This window comes from Ambystoma mexicanum, chromosome 1p, assembly GCF_040938575.1.
Source record: "Ambystoma mexicanum isolate Mex_15411 chromosome 1p, UKY_AmexF1_1, whole genome shotgun sequence".
Taxonomy (NCBI): domain Eukaryota; kingdom Metazoa; phylum Chordata; class Amphibia; order Caudata; family Ambystomatidae; genus Ambystoma; species Ambystoma mexicanum.
In genome coordinates this window covers 208,421,113-208,447,570 of record NC_090921.1, presented here as the reverse complement: position 1 = coordinate 208,447,570, position 26,458 = coordinate 208,421,113, and the positions used below count along the sequence as shown (strand labels likewise).

General features: G+C 48.0%; 1 protein-coding gene across 1 annotated transcript in view; it reads left to right on the top strand.

Annotated features, from left to right (window-relative positions):
• The window catches only part of LOC138471386 (vomeronasal type-2 receptor 26-like), a 60,525-nt gene extending 34,287 nt beyond the window's left edge, over positions 1 to 26,238 (top strand). Inside the window, exon 4 of the mRNA XM_069609049.1 lies at positions 25,322 to 26,238. Within this exon, the coding sequence (XP_069465150.1) occupies positions 25,322 to 26,238 (917 nt within the window). The remainder of the gene's footprint in view (positions 1 to 25,321) is intronic.
• Positions 26,239 to 26,458: the final 220 nt, after the last annotated feature.

Genomic DNA, 26,458 nt, shown 5'->3' with positions numbered 1-26,458 from the left:
CTATTCGGGCGCCATCTGAAAGAACAAGGAAATATCGAGGCTGAGTACCACAAAGGAAATACACCAATCACAGGCTAAAAGGTTCACAGATCTTTTATTACTGTACAGTTTACAAAGTAACACAGATAGCTATCTGGCTCCCAACACCCCGCAATTTGTACCAGCCCGACAGAGAGAGGTGAGAGAGTGCTGGACGTCTAAACTTTCGTACTTTTATACAATTTCAAGTAATATTGTCCAGCCTCTCTTCACGTTAATAATTTGTGGTCTAGAGTTTGTGTCTAGTTCACATACAGTTTATACAATGTTATGCAAAGGATTACATAGGTTTGCATTTCCATGGAGGCACAATAGTGATGTATGTTCTCGGATCCCGTGGTAAGCCTTGTGTAGTGTCTTTTTACAATTCTATTCGGCCTGTGTATATGCTTGAGGTTTATTCTTCATTGTCCCAATGTGTATACAAGGATGAGTCTTTTGAGCGCAGACAACACCTAAACAACAGTTCATATGCAGCACAAGGTCTCATTGCCTAGTCTAAACAGTCGGCTCTCGAGCAGCCTAAACATTTACAGAACTCAAAGGTCGGGAGGCTTGGTTGCGGGCTGAAAACATAGTCCACCATTTTAGAACAAAGAACACACACGTAGAAATCAAAATGGCGGATTAATCTTAAAATGGCGGCAAAGTTAACCTGAAATCAGAACTTTGCAACGCGGTTTTCCGTGTAGCGTGACTAGGCTTAGGCCAATACAAATATGAAGGAGGTACTATATGATTACCGTTTAACAGCTGGGGGATCTATGGATCTCTCAAGTCTCACCATGTGGGATTTTGTAGGGTCATCTGTTTGAGCATGGCCATATTTTCTACCACGAGATGTACCACCTGCCCCAATTGAAACCATAATCGGGAGAGTCTTTCTGCAGCATTGAAGGTTCATCTGGCACGTGCAAAAAATCACCAACAGGAGCACTATGATAAGGTTCAATATCTTCACCAGTGCTCCGAGCTATGATTGTGCCCTTGAGAATTTTGTATCGAACTAGTCTTCCTCTTCAACTCCTGCTGCCATCTCCATACCTGGCCAAGGACACACCCATTTTCTGTGTCATTTGGGGGGATGTTTGTTGTTAGGTAAGATTTAATATCTCTGATGAATCTTCCTGAACTCTATCAACCCCAGAACATTTTGCTTTGGCTAGGTAACTATTTTACCTTGTCCCCAGGAAAAGGAAAATCTTCATCCCCTCTCACATAGTCTTTTACTCTTTTCATGGGTGACTATTGTACGTCTCTCCATAGTTTATGGTGATGTTTTAGGTTCCTACAACTTTTGAGCTTAGTTTGGGTTGGCCCTATGTGCTTCACTGTTAATTTCTCTTTCATGTATTTGGGTTAACTTCTTTTGCCAAGTAGCAAAGAGGGATTTTCATCCCCTTTACATTTTATATAAGTGAACCAGCACACTGCACCTTATGTGGAGGGCTGAGGGATGCTATGTATCCCCTTTCTTACTTACCTCTAACGTTTGTGTTACAATTGCAAGTTTGCTTGAATGGCTGGTGGCAGTGGTTTTACCTTCATGAAAATTAGTCATGTTTACTCGCAGGCTGCTAAATAATATTTTTTCTAAATTGGTGGGCTACCTTTTTCACCATTTCTTGCATGCTTGTGGTTTTTGAGGTCTTCCCCTGTCATTCTAGGTGGGAATGACCTCAGTGGGAGCTTTGTCTTTGGTGAGAATCCTTTGTATTTCCTGCCGGTGCTCCAGAGTGTCTGAGAAAGCAGGAAGTGAGGGAGGAGTCCAAAACTCTGCAGCCCTTTGTCTTACACCATGCCTGAAAGGAGCTCAGTCTCAATGGGGGCTGGATGTCCTGATTGTTTCTGTAAACTACAGAGAGAGAATGCAGAAGTTGTGCTGTAGTTCCTGATAAAACTCTGAACCTAGAAGCTGATGACAAGTCGGCCTCTGGAGAAGTAACCAACGAGGAAGATGAAGAAAAGATGGCTGTAGCGATTCCCAGCGAACAGGGGGCCTGCTGTTACCCTTCTTTCCAATGGCCCCATCATTAACGGGGGCTCAAATGGGAATGGGGATGGGTATTTTGAATGGGGATTTACCGGGTCCTCCAAGTTTGGAATGACCCGGTAAGTCCCCATTCAAGGAACCCGGACCCGGACACGAGTTTGGAGGCAGCCATGGCACTAATAGCATCATGGCTACCTCCAAACTCGTAATGACACATTGGGTCTCATTACGAGTTTGGAGGTAGCCATGCCGTTTATAGCTGCATGGCTACCCCCAAACTCGGGTTCTGGTCCCAAAAAATGGGAATTACCTGGCCATTCCGACTTTTGCAGGCCCAGTAATTCCCATTGGCGGGACCTGGACCCGGTACATCCCCATTCCCATTTGAGCCCCCATAGGGGATCTGACCAGACGTGCAGGGCGGCCCCGCGAGCCGAACTCGTAATGAGGCGGTGAGGCAACAACGCCACTGGTAGCACTACCGGCACCGTTGATACCTTACCGCCGGGGTTGTAATGAGGCCCAATATGTTGATACAAAGCAGCTGTAGATGTTGCAGGGTCCAGAACTGACAAGTGGTTCCAATCCTATCAAGACGTTTGGTCTTCCTCCTTGGGCATTTATGACAAAATGACTGGGTTGCTTAAAATGGGACCCATCACAGGCTGGGCGATAGCCCTTAAATGTGGCAGTAATAGTATAACCACCACATTTAAGGGCTGGAGGTGAAAATCCAATGTAGTGCCCTGTATTACCGCTGGCTGTATTAGGGGATTTACAGTTAACGCCCAACCCGTGACCCAGCAGTAATGCTGCCGGACCGGTGCGCACTAACGCTATTACAGTTGGGCAGTATTACTTTTCTTTCCCAAACATCTTGCCGATTCACCAAATGCCACGGGAGTCCTGTCTAGGCTCCAGATAGCATCTGGAAGCTGAAGGCCCACTCTCCCTGTACCAGGCCATACCCTGTAGCGGGACATACCCCTATTAAGTACCACACGGCCCACCAACTCTTTTTTCAGAATTTTCAGCCATGTTTGGTGGTTAATCAATCAATTAGCTCTATTATGACAAACAGTTTTAAAGCATACATAAAAAAGAACAATTGCAATTACAATAAAACATCGAGTTACAAATATTCTATAACAAATTCAATACAAAATCTATTATCCATTAAATAAAATAAATTACTCCTGCTGTGTACACAATTATATATCAATGTATGGCGAATAAGCACTTTTTTCTTAATGACCGTGCCTTCATTAAAAAGGTTGATATAATAATAAAAGTGCTTGCCACTCACTCATTTCCAAGAAAATGAAGGCATCTGTCATTGTTCTCATTTCATACTGTTTCAGCAGCGATTTTAACCACCGTCTCCTCAAATGCGTATGCAAAGGGAAATAAATAGAACATGATATGCATCTTCACCACACTGAATGCATAGAGGAATATAGGGAACGTGTCCTCTCCCCACTGGCTGGAAAATTTTAAAAGTGGGAGAATGCCTAAACGTAATTTGGAAAAAAGTATTTTTTGATACTTTCTAACAGGATAATCAATGCACTTTTTATCCTATAGTGAAAGTTTGAAGAGCAAATACTGCAATCCAAATTTTGCTGGTAACAGCTGGCAATTTGTTCATTTAGTGCCCGTCATTAAATGCCGTGATCACAAAAGACTTGCAATTATTCCTGTATTGACAGGTGTCATCAAAAGGAAATAGTGGTGGACTGACCTATAGGCAACTCTGGAGATTTACTGGTAGCCCTCTGAACTCTGAGCCTCTTTTGTGTGGTGTTTCCAAATGTTCACATAGGAAAAGGGTTGGGTTTGCTGAAAATGTGTACTATGGGACCACTTTGAACATTATTTCCAAGGCCTCTTTTGGCTCCCAGTCCACCCCCCCAGAAGTCCAAAGGAAGAACACTTGTCTTTGACATGTTTAAGCCAAAACATGTTCATCGCATGATGGGCCATCAAAATAGAACGCAGGACTGCTAGATAAATCCACTATTCAGGTGTTTTCTACATATGTAGCCAATGTAAAAGCGGTTTTAGCTTAGCTATAGGAGCAGTAATAGACCGGGCACTAAACGGTGATCCCAAAATACGTTTTCAAATTATATTGTCTCTTCTTTGCAAAATAGTGGTGTTGGAATGCATTCATATTTCGGCTGCATAGATTGCTGCTTGGACAGCCTGTGCTTTTAAACATCAATCACATGAAATAGAAAAACCAAAGCGAGCAGCAAAGTTCACAACCTCCTCTCTCCTCTTCTTGCTTTGTCACGAGAGGATAGCTCCGGGGCAACTTGCTTGGCTTTAAAGCAAGACCACAGGAATAACACAAGTTCGCTCCCCGGTCTTCGCTTAGAAACTTCTCAGTATTAAGCGCATTATAAATAACTCATTACAATACAAAGCCGCTTAGTTGCATAATCAAATGTTTACACCTCCTGGAGACATGCACCACTTAAAGGGCCTGATTCACAGAACCGTTTTATAATGGCTCAATCCCATAGGAAAACGTTCTGAGAATGGGCCAAAGTATATGTAAAGGTGGGAGAATTTCTATGGAGGCAAGAGGCAGGACATGTCATAATTCGTTTTTACAGTGTTGATAATTAAACCCAGGTCACAACACTTGACAGAGATGGTGTCTAGTTGCATCTGATAACCGTCAAGCATTTTTGATATCACTGCTACATCGTTTGCAAACAAGAGTATCCCCCACATATAATCACCTACTTTCAGAACGTCAGTATTCAAGTGACTTTGAGACAGTTTAAGGTTATTGATATATAATAGGAACACTAGGGGCCTAAAATGCACCCCGCCATAACACCCATATTCATCGCAGAAGAGCGTGACGTGCGCCAGATGAAGGAAAAGAGCAATTCAAAAAATTAGAAAGATATGTGGTTAGAGGTAGCCTGAAGAGCATGGGGCAGTGGAATTCCATAAGGATGAGTCAGCAACCGAGAAGGCACAGCCATGAATCCAGCAAAGCTTGAACCCTAGGTACCGAGATGAGACAGGCATCCGCAGAGCAGAGTGCTCGACCCGGTACATATGGACAGACTTTTTCCTGGAGGTATTCTTCACCGTGATCATAGAAGGCACGGTGCACTGGACATGCCACTTTAAATTGGATGCGTTGAGTGACGGGAAGCCAGTAGAGTTGTCATAGTACCATCAAAATGTGGGCACAGCTAGGCTTGGAAGACGGTAAGCGCGCTTAATTGTTCTGAAGGATCTGGGGGCACCACAGAAGATGGACCGGTTGTGCCAAGAATAAGGAGTTATAATAATCAATGCAAGATGTAAACAAGGCTGACACAATAAGAGCGCAGAGCTGAGCCGGGATAAAGGGGGAACCTAAGGAGCAATTTAAATTGTAAAGATAGGTCAAGTAATACTAGGGACCCCGTGCAACCCTAATCATGCATCCATGCCAGAACTTCCACCACAGAGACCAGCATGCACTCGGTCCCTCGACTTGGGTAAACACCAGACTGTGAAGGGTGGAAAAACAAAGGTTCTTTGAGAAAAGAACTGAGGAATATACAGACCAGGGATTCCAAATCTTCATAAGAAATGGCAGAAGAGAAATGGGGTGAAAATCATCAGGAATAAGAGGGTCCAGGTAAGGTTTCTTCAGGAGAGGGATCACTGTGGTATGTTTGAGAGAGTCAGGGATCTGTCCAGCTAGAAAGGAATTATTAATAGCTGCCAAAAGCAGAGGAACAATGTGTGGGAGAATATATTAAAGGATGCCCAGGGGGCTATAGTGTGAGATGCCTACTTCAGCTTAGAGACGGCCACTGCAATGTTTTCAGCAGTAAAGACAGGGAATACCGACCAGGACATGATGGTGGACAAAGTCGAGACTGGTGTGGGTGGAGCTAGCGTCCTATGACCCGAAGAATGAATGCCAGCACACGTGTTTTCAATATTATCCGCAACGAAGTGAGAACAAGAGTCACAGAGATCCTGAGAGGAAGGGGATGGGTTCAGAGGGAAGGACAGAGAGCGCACAACCTTAAACAGTTGTTTAGAGTGGTTAATGGAGCCCTCAATTTGGGAAGACAATAAAGCCTGTTTAGCAGCAAAAATGGCGTTATGGAACGCAGCTGAAGCTCGCTGGAAAACAGTTTAGCTGCCGAATCATATTTAATGCGCCATTTAAACTTGGTTTGTCTGCACACTAGACAATGGGCGCACAGATCATCAGAATACCAGGGTTCGGAAGACCGAGCTCGTGCTCTTGAGTATTTGAGGGGGGCAAGCAGATTGGCCACAGAAATGAAAGTAAAGGCCAGAGCATCAAGCTCAAGGGAGGACGAGTCCATATGATACATTTTAATCTGCAAAATAATCTCCTCTTTATGCACTGACTGCCAGCCAAAGCTGGGGGCAGCCTGAGGTCGAGAGGGAGACTTGACCAATGATAACTCCCAGGAGAATGAGATGATAAAATGGTCCGACCATGTGACCAGAAGAGCCGGAAATACTGATGACATGGAGAGGGGAGCAAATACAAGATCCAATGTATTCCCTAGCCTATGGCTATCTCCCAGGAGATCCGGGACCACAAAAGGAAAGGAAACAGAAGCTGAATGAAATAAAACAGTAAAACACACCAAATTAAATCACACAGCACAATGTCCTGAAATGCCGAATTTAGTCAAACCACAGAGGGGACTAACCGCTGCGCCTGCAAGCTGATGTCAAAGGGAGCAGACGGTCTTAAGAGCCACATAATGGCCCCTCTCAAGTCCCCTGCCAAGCCAACAGGGAAGAAAGACTGCCGTGAGTGCAGGCGAGAAAGAAACAAACACGTCGACCGGGAGCGAGAACCCAGGGCACTCAGGAGCCCAGGCACCCTCCCACCGTCTAATGTGGCATACAAGGACACACAGAGAAGGTCAAACCCAGCAAAGCAATAAACTAAATGAAAATTAAGCGTGAATGCGTAAATAAAATCTGATAATGTGGCGTCAACCTCACCGACCATGGTCCGGGAGATCTGGGAGCATTAAAGAAAAGAAAACAGAAGCTAAATGAAATGAAACAGTAAAACAAATAAAAGTAAATCACACAGCACAATGCTGTGAAATGCAGAATTTAGACAAGATGCAGAGTGGACTAACCGTTGTGCCTGCAGTGCGTTCACCAAACATGCCCCATCTTACAGATTCATAGTTATTACGATACAGGGAACGACTTGCAAAGAGCAAGTCGATTGAAATTTGCAAGCAAATAAGTGTTCGTAAAGGTTGGTGTGTGGTACCAGATCAAAGGCTGTTTTGAAGGTCAATAAAAGCCCAAAAAATAGTCTGTCTCCTAAAATGATCAAATATCTCTGAAAGCTTGATGGTCAATGTCATCACAGAATACTCATAATTCACAGTACAAGCAGTCCTGGACCGCAGCACATGTCATGATACAACTGATCAGTTTACCTGCCTATGTAATATTCAAAACCAGGTTTATTAGGAGGGTTTAAGTCATGCACTTAGATCAGGCACCATGTGCAACTCGCCGAAGTTAGTGTCCACACTGGACAATTGTACCCAAGTTATAAGACTGGTTGCCTTTTCCAATGGCCCTAGTTTTCCGGATGCAACTGTCCCTTGTAAGCATTCCACATGGCAGCAGAATTAGTACAGCCCACAGGCACCCTTCCACGTCTCTCTTCTTCCTTGGGGAAAATAGCACTCTCTGATGGGCTAGCCAAATGCCAGCTCCTTTTAGATGCTTGGGGAATTGGGAAGTTATCTGAAATCCTGATAAGTGTAGGGAAAATGTAACTGTGCCCAGGGAAGCACGTAGTACAGTCTACAACTGCACCATTGCATCTCCTTTGATCAGAGCAGTCAGTGTACCACAGGCTCTGCGTATGTATGATGGAATTGGTCCGAAAATATCTCACACTCAAGGTATAAAGAAGGTGAATAGTGGAACAGTGTGGGAGCTGCATCCGTGAATGAAAGCATCAAAGTGCAAACAATCCTGCATTCATCAGAACACAATGTTTCAGAGGATTTAACAGTTTGGACCTTCACTACCATGCATCTCTCAATAGCTTTGAGCTGCCACGATGTTTAATTCTTCAGGGAATGGATCAGAGGGATGGATTTCTCTGGGATAGTAATATTAATAGCTGTGTGTTTGAGTCTATTTAATCATGTGTTTTGCATTGGCTCAAGCATTTAGATTTTCTTTCCTGTGAATCAAAAAAATATCTATCTATCTATCTATCTATCTATCTATCTATCTATCTATCTATCTATCTATCTATCTATCTATCTATCTGTCTGTCTGTCTATCTATCTATCTATCTATCTATCTATCTATCTATCTATCTATCTATCTATCTATCTAGTGTAATGTGACATTAGATCACTTAAATGGGAGGCCTTTGGCCACTGTGTTTTGTTTGTATCTTCTACCACACTTGAGGGTTTTGTGAGGGTTTTGTGGTGACATATTGTATCACGAGTAGAGTTAAAGTTGTAGTTGTAGATAGCATTGTCTTATATTATTAAACTGATGCCAATAAGGAAGGGCATTACAAACTGGGTGAAGTTGCCCCTTAGTGCACTCACCTCCGTAGGAATAAATCCTAAAATGTATCCCCATAAAATCATGTTTCACTGTACCCACAGTCCCTGCCGGTATCACGGCGGATTTACCGCCAGGATACCGGCAAACTTGTAATGAGGCTGAATGCCTTTTATTGTGTAGGGGTTATTATTTTAAGCATTTGTTTTACAACAGTATGTCCTAAAATACATATAATATAGTTAATTTTGAGAGCCGTTAAAAACGCTATGAGTAGGACATTCGCCATAAACTGAGGATAGACCGTCTTCAATAGTTGCTACCTTCTTGCCCTAACTGGCCAAAATCCAGATGGACAATCCTTGGCATTTCACTGCTGCAGTAGAAACCAAAAATGCTTGATAGAGTGTCATCCAGCTTGGTGCTAATGTAGTCTTTTGCTAGTGAAACAAGACATACACCCTGTCGCCTTGTTCTAGAAAGTTCCACAAATGATACTGCTCCTTTGGAGGTGTGTCTTCAATATGTGAATGGTTAACCCTAACACAGTTGATAAGCGCCTTGCAGTACTTGCATTTTGTATTTTATTTTAATGAGCTCCTTCGCCAAGGCACTGTACAAAAGAACAAAATCAAAGGTCATGATGAAAAACAATTTCATAGCTGAAGATTTAGGAAGATACACTTTTAAGTGGCAGGAAAATATGTGAAAGGAGTGTGAAGAGGGCAAAAGGTCAAGAGGAGAGGCAGTGGTGTGAGCACGGGAGAGTGAAGAAGCTGTATTTGAGTCAGGGAGAGGAGAGAACCCGAGAGGAGTGGCAGGGAGAGTTAGGTGAGTCCATACAGGTAGATAAGCGAGTGATGATCGCAGGCTAGAGACCTTAGAAACAAAGAAGTCAGACGATCAGAGGAAGCGAGAGACAATGAGCTAGAAGGATCAGAAGCAGTAGGACAGAGCATCTTGTTAATGACCTCAACGAGGCGATGGGGTGAAGTGAGGGAGAAGAGCTAAGAGAGGAAAAACGATGCATCATAGGAAGCATAAAATACTGATAGAAGAGAGAGGTCAGAAGGGGTGTCTTTTTTCCAAAGGCGTTCTGCCTTCTGTGGGACAGTGATAAGGGAGACAAGGGTGCAAAGGCCAGGAGTCATCCAAGGTTGTGGAAGCTTGCCAGAAGGAGAGAATGGGCTAGAGGTTGTGGAGTAGGTCAAGAGGGGAAGACAGGGAGCTTTGAAAAGTAGAAGAAGCAGTGTCAATGGGTAGAGAGGAAAAAGCAGGATGAGGGGGAAGAACGTTCAAAAGAGAGGAGAGAAAAGAGGTTGGAGAAAAAGAGTGACGGTTGTGATGAGAGACAGAGGTTGAGGGTGGGGGAGAGTATTAGTAGGGAAAAAGAAAGATAACTAAGAATTATCGGGGGTATATTGGATGTGAAGAGACTGAGAGGTCAAGTGAGAGAGAAGAAACAAATTAAATCAAGCGATGAGCCAGAAGCATGGGAGGAAGGAGTAGCAAGCTGAAACATTCAATAGGATTCAAGAAGTGGGATAAATGCGGATGATTGATGAGTAGATGAAAGATGAAGGCTAAAGTCACAGAGAAGAAAGAATGGAAAATTCAAAGGAAGATGAAAAAAAAAGTAAAGAATGAAAGCCTTCATAAAAAGAGTGAGTAGAGCTTAGGGGGATGGTATATAGTGAGAAAAGTGACAATGGGCCTCATTATAATGTTGGCAGATACGGTATGAACGCTGCCAATAAGGCACCGGCACCGTTCATACTGGACCGCCGCATTACGAGTGCTGCTCGCGGGTACCCGACAGCCCAGTCTGTGCGGCCCCCGCGAGCAGAAGTCGTAATTGCCCTGGCACCGTTATCAACGGTGCCGGTGCAACCATGCTCCCCACTCCCATTCCCTAAGGGGCAGAATGGGGATCGGGAGCCCGGCAATACCGCCACGCACGAATGGGCAATTACTGGCCCATTTAACTCTTAATGGCCCGGTTATTGCCTAATGGCGGGTGGAGTTGCCGGTAGCGAGTTTGGCGGTAGCCGTGCCTGTAAAACAGGCACGGCAACCGCCAAACTCGTAATGAGGCCCAATATGTGGTTTGGATAATGAAGAAAGATGGTATTCGAAAGAAGGGTAGTTTGGGCGATTAGAAAGAGAAGCAGAATGAGTCCATGAAGAGTGAAAAAGAATTCCAGTACTTCGACCACACCAGTGGGTTGTGGTGAGTATGAACATTTAGTGGAGGGAGTGTTAAGAGAGGCAGGAGTTGGAGTGTTGTGCGGTTGTGAGCCATGTTTTGGTCAAGCAGAGAAATTGTAAATTTTGAATTGAGTATCGAGTGGGCCTTTTTGCAGATATACCCTTCATTTACCTGTTTTCTTCCTTGAATTGTCTGTTTGTATTGCTAGAAAGGCACTCTGTGGATGCTATTTCATGACATTAGCCTTGAGAAAAGAAAGAATACATATTTCACTCACCACCTGTTTTATAATACTTACCATTTAAAATAAACAACAAAAACCAGTTCTACGAGACATGTTCTAGAGAACAGTCAATTGATTTCAGACAATATGAGAACAATGGCACTCATCAATTATTCTGATGGGACTCAGTATTGGAGAGGTTGCGTCATGCAGCCTGAGCAGTTGCAATGTGTTAGGCAGCCAATATCACTCATAAACGCTTGATTGCGTTTGGGCTGGATCGGTAAGCCCTGAAATATGATTGTGGTCTAGCTTGGTAAAAACAGTATGTATGCATCCCGATTTGGGGACATCATGTCCTGTTCCCCCTCCACAAGTTCTCTTGCTCCGTCCAGCCCCCAGGGCAGTTCCATTTTATTTTACCCACATGAAAGGCCACACACCAAACAGACCGGCTTTTCTCTGCCGATTATTTTGGGACGTTTCACCCCTCCCTAAAATTCCCTTTCCTCAGACACAACACGTAACAAACAACTACACATACACTCACTCATCCACCCCATCCCCTCCACCCAAGAAACACTCTTCCCCAAAACCCCAGCAAACCACCTCACAAACAGAAGCAGACACACCTTCTCCCCAGCCCCTTCCCGTTAAAACACACAGCATACTGAGTGTTCTCAGAGTGGTCTTTCTAAATCAGTCTTTTATATTTTCATGAAAACTAAAGAGACATTTTCACTCCATACGCCCAAGCCCTCTGAGGAGGAAAATTGTGAATAAATGTTTGGTCTGAACAACCCTGTCGAAATGTGGTTTTTGCCCCTGTTTAAGATTTTATCATGGACACATAATGTAACAGCGAGCAAGCCATGACCAGGAAGTCTGATGTCATTGGGGAATTTTACATTACTGGCTAAAAGAATATGGGATAAATGGATCATTTTAAGAGTGTTTTAATGGCAAATTATTAAAGATGCTTAAGGGAAAGAAAATTAGGCTCTGACTGCAGGATTCACAGGACAGACTCTCTGAAACACTCAGTGGCAACATTCAGGGGGTAATTCATAGAAATCAGTGCACAAGTGGCGCACGCGGCTGGCGCACAGTGTGCGCGTGCGGCAGTCTGCGCCAACCGCATGTGCCAAAACCCATTTCAGCACACAGCGTATTCATGGATTTCAACATCCATAACCAGCCGTGGCGCAGAGTGGCGCAGCAACCCTGCAGCAGCGCAGGTTATGCCCCCAACCCTGCCACGTGCGCCATGAACAGCGCACACATCCAGTACATGGCGTAAAGGCCAGTGGACCAGCATACAGCCCCCCAACCATGAAAACGCGTGTAAAACTCCCCACGCACCCCTCACAATACACATACCCCTCTCTCGCTAGCAAAATCGCATGTAAAACTCCCTGCTCACCCCTCAGAATACACGTACCCTGCTCATGCCAGGTAAATAGCATGGAAAAAGTCCCTCCTGTGGTGTGGGCTGCCTGTGAGGCATGGTCAGGGTGGATGGGCTACTTGTGGGGCATGAGGAGAGTGGATGGGCAACCTGCATGAATTTCAGGGGTGCGTGGGAAGTTTCACATGCGATAGGCCCCGTGCAAGCGGGGTACGTCTATTTGTGGGGTACGCAGGGAGTTTCACATGCAATAGGCCCTGTGCAAGCGGGGTACGTGTATTTGTGGGGTACGCGGGGAGTTTCACACACGATGGGCCCTGTGCGAGTGGGGTACGTGTATTTGTGGGGTACGCGGGAGTTTCACACGCGATAGGCACTGTGTGAGCGGGGTATGTGTATTTCTGGAGTATGCAGGGAGTTTCACACACTATTTGGCATCTTGGGCCTTACCGGGTGTGCAGTTTCCCCCCTCCCCATGCCCTGCAGGCAGCCCATATGGTACCATGAACTTGTGAGCACACTTGTGAGCCTGGACTCATGTCCCCCACCCTCTCATCCACCCACCCCCAGTGACGGACACCTGCCTGCAGGCCCCGACTCATATCCCCCTACACCCCCACCCACCCAGCATTGACGGGCACCTGCCAGAAGGCCTTATGTCCCCTTGCACCCCCACCCACCCAGCATTGACGGGCACCTGCCAGCAGGACCCGACTCATGTCCCTCTGCACAAACCACCCACCCACCCAGAACTGACGGGCACCTGCCAGCAGGCCCCGACTCATGTCCCCCCCAACACGTCATCACAATCCACACTCATGGCCCTTATGGCCACCCAAATCCCACCCCACAACACCCCAGCCCAAAAACCCAACCAAGTATTCCATCCAGCCCACATTGAAATCCCCATGTCTTGATAGATACCAAATGGCAAGTATGCATATCAATACATGTCCGTCACACACACACAATGGGTGCAAGTGAATGAGAAAACCCATATGGTGACATGCATGAAACCAATGAGAGAATACCACACGAATGAAGTATGAAACCAAAATGTATTAAATACAAAAGCAAGGAAATAATAAACAAAAGGCTGCATGTCCAAAATGATTGAAAAATATATGAATGCAGAATCCAAATAAATCCAAAAGAAAAAGGCTCCAAAGCGTTTGTCCATCAAACCAAATCCAAAGGTAAACAAAAAAGAAAACCATTGCTCCATGGGTAAAAAAAAATCAATCAAGGCATTCCAGAACTATCAGTCCAGAACTATGTACAATGTAAAAATCCAGGGTCCATGAGCCCAACAATCCAAAGGAAACCTACAAAATACCCTACCTAACTAATAACTATATACAAAAAATGTGGGGCATAGTCCATGCGCCCCAAATGAAAGAAAAATAGGAAGGAAGCCTAACACTAATTAACTATATACAATGGCGGCGGGCAAGTCCTACGGCTCACTTGTTGATTTCCAAGGCCAGGGCATCATCGAACTCCTGTTCAATGTCCTGGAGGCGGGGCTGTTCCCTGACCCCAAGGTCTCGCAGGGATAATGCCATGTCAGCACCCTGTGCATGGAGTTCTCCGCCCTGACCATAGTGAGCCATGCCTCTTCCGCCCGCCGCTGCTCTGCATCTATTTGCTGGCCCAACCACTGCCACACGGAAGACACTCCCAATCCAGGGTCCTCCTGCCCTCCGGCCAATGCCTGCCCCTCTGATGTTGATGGCCCCGAACCATCATCGCTCCCACCTTGAGCCTGTTGCTGCCGTGCATGTGCCCTGCCTGTTGATGCCTACATGTCCTTCTCCTGCTGGGGTCCAGTTGTTGTGGTGAACACCCCTGCTGGACCTCCGACTCCCGACTGTGGCAGGGATGTGTCCTCCACCAGCCTGGCCACTGGGTCAGAGGCAGCTCCACAGGTAACCCAGGTGATACTTGGGCCGGAAAAGATGGCACAGAGGATGACTGGCGCATAGGGGGTTCATGTGAGGAGGGGGTCAGTACAAGGTCCAGCAGATGGAGGAACCCAGCACTGGTGACCTGTCCTAGTAAGTCGACGCGATCAATGAGTCCTCTTGAAAAACCTGCACATCATCCCGGATGCCATGTTGACACAACGCCACCCCAGCCAGGACAGGCTCAACACAGTTCCAGATTGCCACGTCCGCAGGGAGAGGAAGGCCAGTTGTTGTTCGCGCATCCCCTCCCTGAGAACGGGTCTGGACGAAGGCATCCCTGCCGGTGCGGGATGATGCAGTCACAGGATCAGGGACAGGATTACACACAGGCACCTCCGCGGCGCACTGTGCTGCCTCCTGTCCCTGCCCCTGGACTGCACCACTAGCACCAGTGGAATCCCCCCTCCAGACCCCGTGTGTGGTCCTTCCACGGCCTCCTCCTCAACCAAACCCCCCACCAACCTGGATGACTCCGTGCCATCTTCCTCCATAGGTCCCTGTGGGGTCTCATCTGCCCCTTCTGCTTCCGAGGAGTCCACCTCCGACCTCTGCCTCTTGGACCTACCCTCAGCAGCTGCGGCCACGGACACAGCACCAGACTCCTCACTCCCTGACGAGATGTCAACCCGGGAGGGGAGCTGGGCCTTGCGTCTCCGGCTGGCGGTGCAATCCCTGCGGCTGTGCTCCACAGCACCGTCACCGCCCTCTTCATCAGTTGACGCTGCAGACAGGGAGAGACAGAACACAGGCATCAGGGCACTGTACAATGGTCTGATACACACATGACAGTTGCACATGAGTGGCAGTGTAAAACTCACACATGGCATCACACTCCCCAAAACACATATCATTTGAACTCACACACATGCGCAAATCAACAGGAATGTTGCAGCATGCAGCACCCTCCATACACATACAACAGCACAAGCATACAAAGGTTAGCCTGACGTCACATGCAACACGGGGAGTGCAGAACACATGCACACATGCCACCAGACATACATACATCTGTACATCTCCACCACCTGTCGCAGTGATATCATCGCCATGCATGTCACATCTGCCAATCAGCCTCCTACATGTCAGTGTCTCATGCATCCATGGTGTATCACAATTGCACACTTGTCAAATGCACACACATGTACATTGTGCAGATACATGAAGGTGGAACCAGCATCCATGTGTCACACCGCAACCATGCCACAGTACATACACAGAAATTTAAGCATGTGTGCACACACACATGCATTTGGCCACCATGCATTTGAACAAATACACCATTGATGTGCCTCATACGTGACTGGACTCACATGCGGCAGGCTCATGTCCCTGTACATACACATTCATACATGGGCCTACCAAGACATATGTCTAACCTGCACACTCCTGGCACACCTCAACATGCACAGTGTCCAATCAGTATGCATGTACACTTACCGCTCGACTCCGAACGGGTCTGCCTCTCAAGGACCTGGAGGTGGAGTGCTGGGCGTATACGTTCCAGGACCCTCGTCTGGTTGTTGGAAAGGCAGACCCGGCATCCCTCAGCATCTGCTGCCTTCAAGAGGCGCCAGGCCTTGCTAAGGGTCCTGGACCTGAAGTCCTCCCAGCACTTCCGGACGTGTTGCATGTTGCAGGCTGCCACCCCCTCCATGTTGATGGCAGCCACAATGTCCTTCCAGATCCTCTTCCATCCTTCATTGTCGGTGCGTGAACTTCCAAAGAGGGCATCATACTTCCCTAGGACTTGCTCCACCAGGATGCCAACTTCATTGGCACTGAAGTTGGCAGCCCTCTGCCTCTCTGCTGGGGGGTTGCCACTGGTGCCAGATGGTGTTGTGTCGGACATGGCAACCCCCGAGGCAGGTATGAGAGGTCAACTGGGTCCTGGGGCTGGGCTGTGGAGTGATGGAATACCAGTCGGGAGTCTTCTGCTCCAGCAGGGGCGGTCACAGCAACTGGATCCCTGCAGAATGCTGACGTGCAGGCACCAAATAGCAGGGCACGTGGCCAGCAGGCAGGCAGCAGCAGATGGCAGGTGGGAGCGTGCTCGGGGCTCTGAGGGGCAGGACAATGACCTTCTGGGCAGGAGCATGGTCTTCCGTGTGTTGTCGCGTGGACAGCTTGATATGGAGTGATTTGGCACATGAAAAAAATGCATGTCAGTGTGTAATTCGAGGAAAGGCCCTTAGAACGTAAGCGCGTATGTGACGTGATATGCACGGGTGTTTCCCTCAGCATGGGTGCATCTGCACGTGCAAAAAAATCACTTACGCGTGTTATTCGAGGAAAGGCCCTTAGCGCGTATGTGAAGTGACACGTGCGGGCGTTTCCCTCAGCACGGGTTAAAGGTGAGCGGGGCAAGCAGTTTGCTGTATGTGCCTTTCGTGGAGACTGACGTGTGTGTTGCTACTTCGTATTGTTTCGCGCACCATCCCAACTTCACAGTGGATCAAGGACGTATCTCTTCTTTTGGCGGGGGTATTGGCTACACATGTTTTTCATTATCACGCTAGTCTGACGGTGAGTCGCGAATGCTATTTTTCCCACTGCGGGTGCCCCCGTGTATCGCGTACCCGTTTTCGAGGTCATTGTAGCCTGCGTGTCCCATGCGTACGTGTCTTTCATGTCCCTGTGTGCCACCGCGTACTGCGGGAGGTTAATTCCACACACGCGGGCTATCGGGGGTTGCGTGCATGGTTTTACTGCAGTTTTGGGGTGCCTGAGCATTGCGTGACCAGTCACCTTATCACTGTGGTCACATACAGCCTTGCAGGTGCAGGGGTGCTGTTAACATCTTGTATCCCACCTCCTTCACCCCAATTGCCCAGGACAATTGCCGTGTACACCTCCCAGTGGCACTACCACATCTGTGCTGCCACTACTACATCTGTGCCATGGCTGGGAGGCCACGAAGGGTGAGAGGCACCTCAGCTGGGCATACGCCACATGGCGGGTGTGGTCAGGGACGTGGCCGGGTTGACCAGGGAGTAGGGGGACTCCAGGTTGTCCAGGGTGGCTGCAGAGGGGGAAGAGGCAGGGGTGTGCCAGTTCGGCATGATGTTGTGCCACGTGTTGGTGCAGTCATGCCACCACCCCCTGAAGCTCTGGGAGATGCAGTTCTTGCATCTGGTACTGGCGCCCATGTGACCCAGCAGTCTGTTTCATCGATTGCCACAGGCCCAAGGGTAGTGGTAGCTGCAGGTGCAGCTGTGGACACCACCACCCAGGCTCAGGGTCTGCCAGCGCAGGCTGCGTTGCCACCTGAAGAGTCCATCGAAGATTTCCAGGAGGTCAGGGGGCAAACTGTAGGTGCACGCAGGTGCTGCCCTGACCGAGGCACGTGGCCCTGGGGCAGTAATGTCATCTGCTGCCCCGACCAGCCGGGTGTTGGAAAGTGCATGGGCAGATGCAGCCAACACCACCCCGGTTGTGAGTCTACCATCCAGGACAGTCCCGGTCAATGACCCTGGCACAGCGGATGTTGCTGCACAGGGTCCATTCCAGGGCACCCAGCAGCCACTGACGCAAGTCAGGGCTCCGTTCTTGTTCCACCTGGCACTCCCTCGACATTTGCCAGCCAGGGTCCGGACCACAATCCAAGAGGAGGAAGGTTACGCCTGCAGTACAGGCTGGGGCCCCCAGACACAGCTACGGCCTCCAGCACATCGAGGAAGAAGACTTTCTACGTGCAGGAACTGGACTTCCTTGTGGACTACGTGCTAGTGGGGCCGAATTGTCAAACTACGGCTGCCCATCGTAAACCCACTGGAAGCAAGTTGCGGATCATGTGAGTGCATTCAGCAATGAGGTGCGCACAGCTCAAGAGTGCAAAAAGCATTGGGATGACCTCAAACGCAGCACTAAGGTGAAGAGTGCCACTAATTACAACATGACTCTGGAGACTGGCAGTGGGCCACCACCTGAGGAGAATGACCTCACTCCGCATGAGTCAGTCGTTGCGGGGTTCATACCACCAGGAATGGTCGAAGGAGTGGGAGAGATGCTGGACTTTGATGCCCCGTCCAGTGAGTGTTACCGCGTGTTTGTTGAGGCCATGTGTGTTTTGCTTGTGTGATGTGTTGTGCTTGACTGCCACTACATGTCATGTGTGCATGGTACTCATGTGCAAGTCATGCAATGCTTCACTGATGTGTGCCTGCTGTGCAGGATAGTGGACATGTAGAGCAGACGGGGACTGTCCTCATCACCACACTTGCACCCTACTCACATGCTAGTTACCCGGCTGCCCCTCCAGTCCACGTTCCAGCTCACTGGCCCTTCTGCATGTAGCCTGGGGTGTCTTTCCTCTAAGCACTGGGACTATGTCATTGCTTGACCGACGTGCATGTGTCCTCTGCCTGCATGCAGGTACTCCACATAGGCATGCTCCCTTGCCCCTCCACCCCCCCTGCACTCCAATTTCACCATTGCACTGGTGTGCATCATGTTGGCGCACTACAATGGCCTGTTACTCCTGTGTACATGCAGTGGGGTACATCCTCTGTCCTTCATGCAGGGTGTTTCACTTGGACTGTGCAGATGGCAGATGCTCTGCAGGGACATGAGTGCCCATTCATGCTAAATGTGCATTCCATGCATGCCCCTATGTGTCCTTGACTGGATGATCATTGTAGTACGTGTCCAGGATGACTTACATTTCATGGCATTTGATCATCCATTCCATGCCCACTCTGGCTCAGTCCTGCATCACACAAATGTTCAGGGTGTCACAGTCTGTGTGGGGCACAGGCCTTCCCCTGTTTCAGGCCCACTGACTCTGTTCAACTGGTGTAGTGGCTTCTGCACACATGGGTGTACTACTGAGGGTCCATCATGTGTCCTGCTTACTGTCCCATCATCATCTGCTGTGTTGTCAGTTGACTCAGAAGATGCAATTGATGCTAGTCAACACTGTCTGTCAATACACAGGTCTCTGGACACCCTTTCGCTGCCACACAATGCATCCCTGCATTTTCACTTAAGGAGGGGTTTACTTGTAGCCCTGCAACCCATTGCATGCACATTGCACGTGATGCCTGAACTTGCCCTTGCACTGCCTTCACGTTTATTGATACACCTCATGATGTACTTGTTCATTTAGATAGTGGGTAACTTACACATGTTCTGCACTGCATCAACCCACTTCTGAGCCGTGTTACACCGTTCTACATTCTTACTCACTTATGCTATGTCAAAGTGACCTGGCATGCATGCCAGGTTCTCATTTGTGTGTGACAAGTCTGCTTCATGTATTGGCTGTCTATGTGATGTCTATGTGTGTGTGTTATGTGCTTCTGACATGTGTACTAATGTTATTTTTTCTCCACTTTTCAGATGATGACGCAATGGAGCCAGAGGATGGTGTTGTCATGGCAGACACAGGTTTGCTATCACACCAGCAACCCGGCACAAGTGGGGGTCGTGGGGTGGTAGACCATGAGAACCCACATGTGTTACAGACCATCTTGTCTATGGCTGGCAATGAGTCTAGCCCAGATGATCACTCTGACGACAATGTCGAGTTGGATATGCATCGGGTCCATTCGTCAGGGATGAGTGATTCTGATGTGGACGCTCCTCTGTCTGCGACACCTGCACTGAGGGGCCAGACAGTGGTGGGACCTCCGCCTGTGGTGGATCGGGATGCAGGGTCACCCTCCACACCAGTTGCTGATGTGCCTGGGGCATCACGTTGATGGGGGAATGTATTCCTGCAGCCACGGGTGGTGCCCACCCAACAAGGACAGCGGGCCCAAGCCCAGCAACGTGGTGGCCGCGCGCCACTTGGGTATACTGAGTGGGAGCAAGCCATGGTTATTGGCGCAGTAGCGTTCCTAGCCAGAAACTGATACAGCGCACAGGGACACCCAGTGAGGCAAAGACTCGTGTGCAGTGCATATCATTTGCCACGTGCACTACCTATTGAAATCCGCGGCTGCCAGAACACGACTTGTACTGAAGTTGCGCCTCGCTATACGCGTCTTGCAGCTCACCCAGGGATCATTGTATCATGTGTGATTCTTGACGCATTGGTCTTCCATTTCCCCCGCGCCCACGTGCACCTGCATTACTGCATTGACAGTGTATGAACCATCACGGGTCAAGCTAACATATACGTACATAGCAGCAGACAAGAGTGTTTCTTTGTGGAGAAGTCACTTACTTTGGGGCATGAATGGTGTTGTGTGTGTGTGTGTTGTAAACACACACAGATTAGTAACTCACACTCTCTTTGCAGCATTGAACTGCTCCTGTTACCGGATCTGAGAGTGCACAGGCAGGAGGCCAGCACTCACCCCACAGATAAGTCTCTCTTTGGCTTGCATTTAACTCATTTGTTAAAATATGCATGATGAACATGGTTTCTCTGATTGTATTTTGTATTTTGCCTACTTTCCCTTGCCAATTCAACTCCTCTTTACTGCCCCTCTTTCCGGTAACCTGAATACCAATGCCTGTCCAAACAACAGATCCCTGACCCTCCTTCCCCGCCGGGGTCTCGGAGGCCTGTGTAAGTTTGACCTTGCAGGCGCCCAGACCACAGAGGGGCTGGTTTGTTCGTGCCACTCCTGCACCTGGACACCGGAGCTGTGACACTACCCATCAGTTGTTGCATCCTCATTGTATATTATGTACAGGAAATGGTACCCATGCTGTTGGACCACTGTTGAAGTGTGCTACCTTGGTTGTTCTATCATTCTGCTTGAACATGTGCTTGGACATTTTCTACTACTTAGAGTCATCTACTGGAGACTCTTCCAGGGTTTTTTGGTGCCTACAGGCTTTTTCCCTGGTTTGGGGGTTTGGCTCCTTGGGGTTCTCTGCAATTTGGTATTTTTAACAGTCAAGGTGTCCTCTGAGGGGGCTGGCCCCTATTTACACACAAGGTGGAACATGGAGACCAAGGGGTAGGGTGATCCTGTAGCCAGGTAGACTTGAAGGAAGAAGGCTACATACCCCAGACACAGTTGTTCAGAAGGTCATGGTGATGTGTAAATTAGTGAGAGCCTTTTGTTGTTGGACAGTTGGCTTGGGCTACAGTGTTTGGGCACTCTGACATTGTAATTGTGGAGTACTATGTACATGATGTGTTGTGCTGGTCAATGCCAGTTCCTGTGTTCTCTTTATTTTTCAGTGTCAGGGGATTGGTGTGGTTTGACATGCTGGGGTGTACACATGAGCAATGTTCACATGTGATGTGTACAGGACACTGTAGGTCACTTGATTTCACATGCATATATTGAGTGCATGTCCATACTGACACACACAGTTGCACAATGCTCCACCACACGTACAGCCACTCTTCCATGGCCACAGGTGCACACAGATTGCCTTCTCGGGCACGCTGTGTCCCTGCAGTGCATGATCTATTACCATTTGGGGATCATGCGTCAATTGGTTATTTATTTTGTTTGTCCTTTTCATTTGATGCTCAAGGTGTATCCCCAACACAATGTCTGCTCACTGTGCTGCGTGCTGAGCAGTGTGTTGCAGGAGACATACCCAGCACACAGGTTCGGGAGTAGCGATTTTGGCTTGCCCAATGGGCATGTGAACAGGCATTCAGTGTTGTGTTCATGCTACGACTGGTGGAAAGCTTTTATGTATGACATGGTATGTGTGGAAGGTTGTTGGTCAGTCATTTCATCTGATTCCATGTCAGGCGTCATTGTCTCAGGCCACTTTCCATTTATCACATGTCACTTCGTATCTTATTGGTCAAGTGTGGGGCTTTTGCTATTGCATGCCATGTCATGGTGTGGCAGACTAGGGTGATGTGGGTTGGGAGAGTTTGGGTGACATACCAGGGATTGTCATGGCCTTTTTTCCGGGGGAGGGGTGTGATACACACCTTGCATGTGTTCCTTTTGGTCACACAGGATTGGTTATGTTTAAGTAGCTAGGGATGCACACAATGTAGCACTTCCATGGCAATATTCTCAGGGTGGTAAGGTTGTGACAGTTGACTGTCTTTTTGGGCCTCATTACGACCCAGGCGGTAAGTTACCGCCTGGGCCGTGACTATACCACCATGGCGTAAACTACGTTTACGCCATGGTGGTTGGCGGATTTACCGCCCCATTCCAACCTTGGCGGGGCGGTAAATCCCCATTTTCCCATTTACCCTTCCCCATTCCCATTTTGCCCCATAGGGCATAATGGGAGTGGGGAAGGCGTTAATTACGCCACCGTAAATTACGGTGGCGTAATTAACTCCATGGTCCCTTAGCACCATGGATTTTAACACCTGCTAAAAGCAGGTGTTAAAACCTCCATGGCGCTAAGGGACCTCGTACTCAGGCGGTAAGGGTCGGCGCTGTTTACGCCGCCGTAAAACCCTTACCGCCTGAGTTGTAATGAGGCCCTTTGTCATCATCAATTGTCACCTGGTATGTGCCAGGCCTGTGTGCACTCCGCAGGGGTGGGAGTTTAGATGAAAAATGTGTCCGCAAGCTGGGTCCGGGCTGCCTCGCCACATGCCCTTCCCCCTCCCATGGGCTGCGCCTGTGCCTGTGGTTGGGGATGTGGGGGCACCACCATGTCCAACGGTACACCCTGCCGTGTTGCAACATTGTGCAGGACACATGCTGCCACAATGATCCTGCACACTAATGGGGGTGCATATAGTAGCTGGCCGGGAGCGAAAGCGTGACTTGAGCACTCCGAATGTGCGCTCCACTATGACCTTGGTTGCAATATGGGCAGCGTTGTATTTTACCTGGGGTGGTGTGGTGGGGTTCCGGATTGGCTTCATCATGTGGTTGCTCAGAGGGTAGGCACTGTCCCCTGGGGAGGTGATAATGGTTGTGATTATTTGGGTTTGTGTATTTGTCTGTGTGTGACATGCATGCATGTGCACAGGCATTAGTACTCACCTAGGAGCCATGTGTCACCATGCTGCCCAGCTTCCAGGGCCCGGCTCAGGGCAGACATTCTGTATATTGTTATTGTTATTGTTATATGAAACTTTCATGGGTAGAGCCAGGGTAGTTTGCATAGACAGAGGTGATGATTCCCTTGGCATCGCATCGCATATGACCTGCATGTTGATGGAATGCCAGTGCTTGCGGTTTCAATAGATGTGCTCAGTGGCCCTAGGTGGACGTAGGGCCACATGGGTGCAATCTATGGCACCAAGCACTTTGGGGAAGTGTGCCACCCTGTAAAAGTCCTGGACAACGGCCTGCCTTTCTGCAAGTGTTCTGGGCATGTATATGTGCCTGCGTACTGGGGGGCGCGCAGTCATGATTGCCAGCACCTGTGAGACCCCACCCACTATGGCAGTTGTCCACTGAAATGACCCAGTGGCCAAAAAATGCAGGACATTGAGCACCTTCTGCAAGGGGCTCAATGCTTGGGAGCACAGGCTGGGTGATGTAAGGTCATCTTCCCACTCCCTGAGCAGGTCTAGTATGATACGAGGTGGAAACCTATACCTGCCATAGACCTGGTCGTCAGGCATCCCAAAAAGGCTAGTCCGGGGAAAGAAAATGCGGGGCCTGGCTATTCTCCTCCTCCTGCGGTGTCCCACGATCAGTGCTGCGACAAATGGGGAATTCATTGTAGCTGTATATACGTGTTTGTTGTTTGCGCGTACTTTTATACTGCGCTCGGGGACGCCTCCTGCTGCCTTCCTGTGGCGGAAGTGTAGATGCCTGTGCGCGTCTTTTAGCGTGCGCGGGTTTCCCGTATTCGATTCCATGAATACGTGTTGTTCGCGTGCGTGTGGGCATTCTGTGTATTTCCCTGCAGTACTTCCCCAGTTACGCCTTCTTTTTCACGCGTTGTTCCCCATTCCGCGTGTTACGCCCTATGTCCCGCCCCTTTTTTGGTGTGTGCGCTGACTTTGTACGCTTTCCCTGTGCGCATTGCACACAGGGTTTGGGATGTTGCAATGACGTATGCGCCCGTTTGTGCCACACACAGATTTGGCGCACATCCCGGGGAAAACACGTGCAGGCCCTTCCATGAATCGCACGCGTGTGCTTGTTTTTTCACGCTTGCGCCAAGATTTTCGGCGCAAATTTTTTCCATGAATCGGCCCCTCAATCATTCACTGCTAGGTACTTGTTTATATCCTTCTGAGCACCGTCATTTACAATTATATTTCTCTGCTTTGTAATCTTCATTAATGAAAGTCAATCAGTAGCTAGTTAAAACATTCAACATGTCCTTGGAATCACACGTTTCCCTGGAAAAATGTGTCCTATCTCTTTCTTTTTTATAATGGTTGCAAGTATTACAGCACACATTCCATTTACACAGCTTCAGAAAACAGTCAAGGCAATGCCTCCTTCAAAGGATTTCTTTAGAGCGCCACAGTTGACATCAATCATGTTGCTACCATACAGTTCCAAATATTTCCCATGCTTTGGTACAGAGAGTCAGCAGCATAAATACATGACTCATAATCCCTTTGCTCTGTGGTGCAAACACATAGTAGGCTGCCTTTACAAATGTTTGTTCATAATCTAGATTATAACAGGTGGGAGAACCGCTTTCACGATCAGGCCAATGCTGAAGGAAGAGAATCTTTCCATCTCGCAAGCTTAATCTACCTCTTCCCCATAGCCGAATTACTTTCCACAGCCTCCTGCATCGCGAGTGCCATCAATCATCCCCATTTCTAAACCACAGTAGAGCACATAGCTCTATTAGACTCGCTCTGCCTCATGCTTTAGGCCGCTTTATTGGTCATTATAATGACCAATGTCTAGAAGGCAAGGCTTTTGGAAAAAAGACAAACTCACATACTGAAAATTGTTCTATATGTAGTATGAATCTTTCATTCAAAGCATTTAGTGTTGTTAGATGTATGTCATTAAACATTTCTCATATTCAATTATTAATCTGTGTTTAAAAGGTGCACTAAAAGTTCTAATCTGTAACAAATGTTATCTTCCAGACTCCATTGACTGTTGGAAGTGTCCAAGTAAAACATGGCCCAACGAGAAGAGAAATGAATGTATCCCGAAGACAATAGACTATCTTTCGTATCATGAACCCCTCGGAGCAACATTGACTGGTACAGCAAATCTGTGCTCCATGGCGGCTCTGACAGTTTTATGCATCTTTGTAAAATATCGAGATACACCGGTGGTGAAAGCTAACAACAGGAACCTGACCTATCTTCTTCTGGGAGCTCTTATGGCCAGCTTCCTCTGCTCTTTGCTCTTTATTGGTCTTCCCAATTCAATAAACTGCCTTCTTCGACAATCTGCTTTCGGTATCATGTTTGTGCTCTGTGTATCCTGCGTGTTGGCTAAAACAATCATGGTGGTCATCGCCTTCAATGCCACCAAGCCAGGCAGTAACATGAGGAAGTGGCTGGGTGCGCAGGTTCCTGTTTTAACAGTCTCTGGTTGCACACTTGGTCAAGTTCTCATCTGTGCTACTTGGCTGCTGTTCTGCCCTGCGTTCCCAGAGGAGAACATGAATCTTAAGACTGGGACCATCATCTTACGGTGCAATGATTGTTCCGAGACAGCCTTCTGGTGCATGCTGGGATACATGGGACTTTGGGCTTGTGTTAGCTTCCTGGTCGCCTTTCTGGCACGAAATTTGCCAGACAGTTTCAATGAGGCCAAGTGGATTACTTTCAGCATGCTTGTGTTCCTCAGCGTGTGGCTGTCATTTGTGCCAGGGTATGTGAGCACTCAGGGCAAACACATGGTGGCGGTGGAGGTCTTTGGTATCATCTGTTCCAGTGCTGGGATACTTGCGTGCTTTTTTCTCCCAAAGTGTTACATCATATTGCTAAGACCAGACAGGAATACCAGAGAACATCTTTTGGGGAAAGGAAACAATAAAATAAAGAAATGACTTCTCAGAGGGTATAATCATGACACTGAATACCAACAAAACAATTCTAAATTGTACTAATTGAAATGGACCATCCAGCCATGCCGCCTCCATCCCCTAAACTCCTTAATGTGTGGTCTTCCTCTGACACATTCCAAGCCAAGGGCATGCCCCTCAAGCCACAATCAATAAGTGTGAGTGTTAGCACTTTGAGCAGAGCATTTATCTTGGTTGCTGTAAT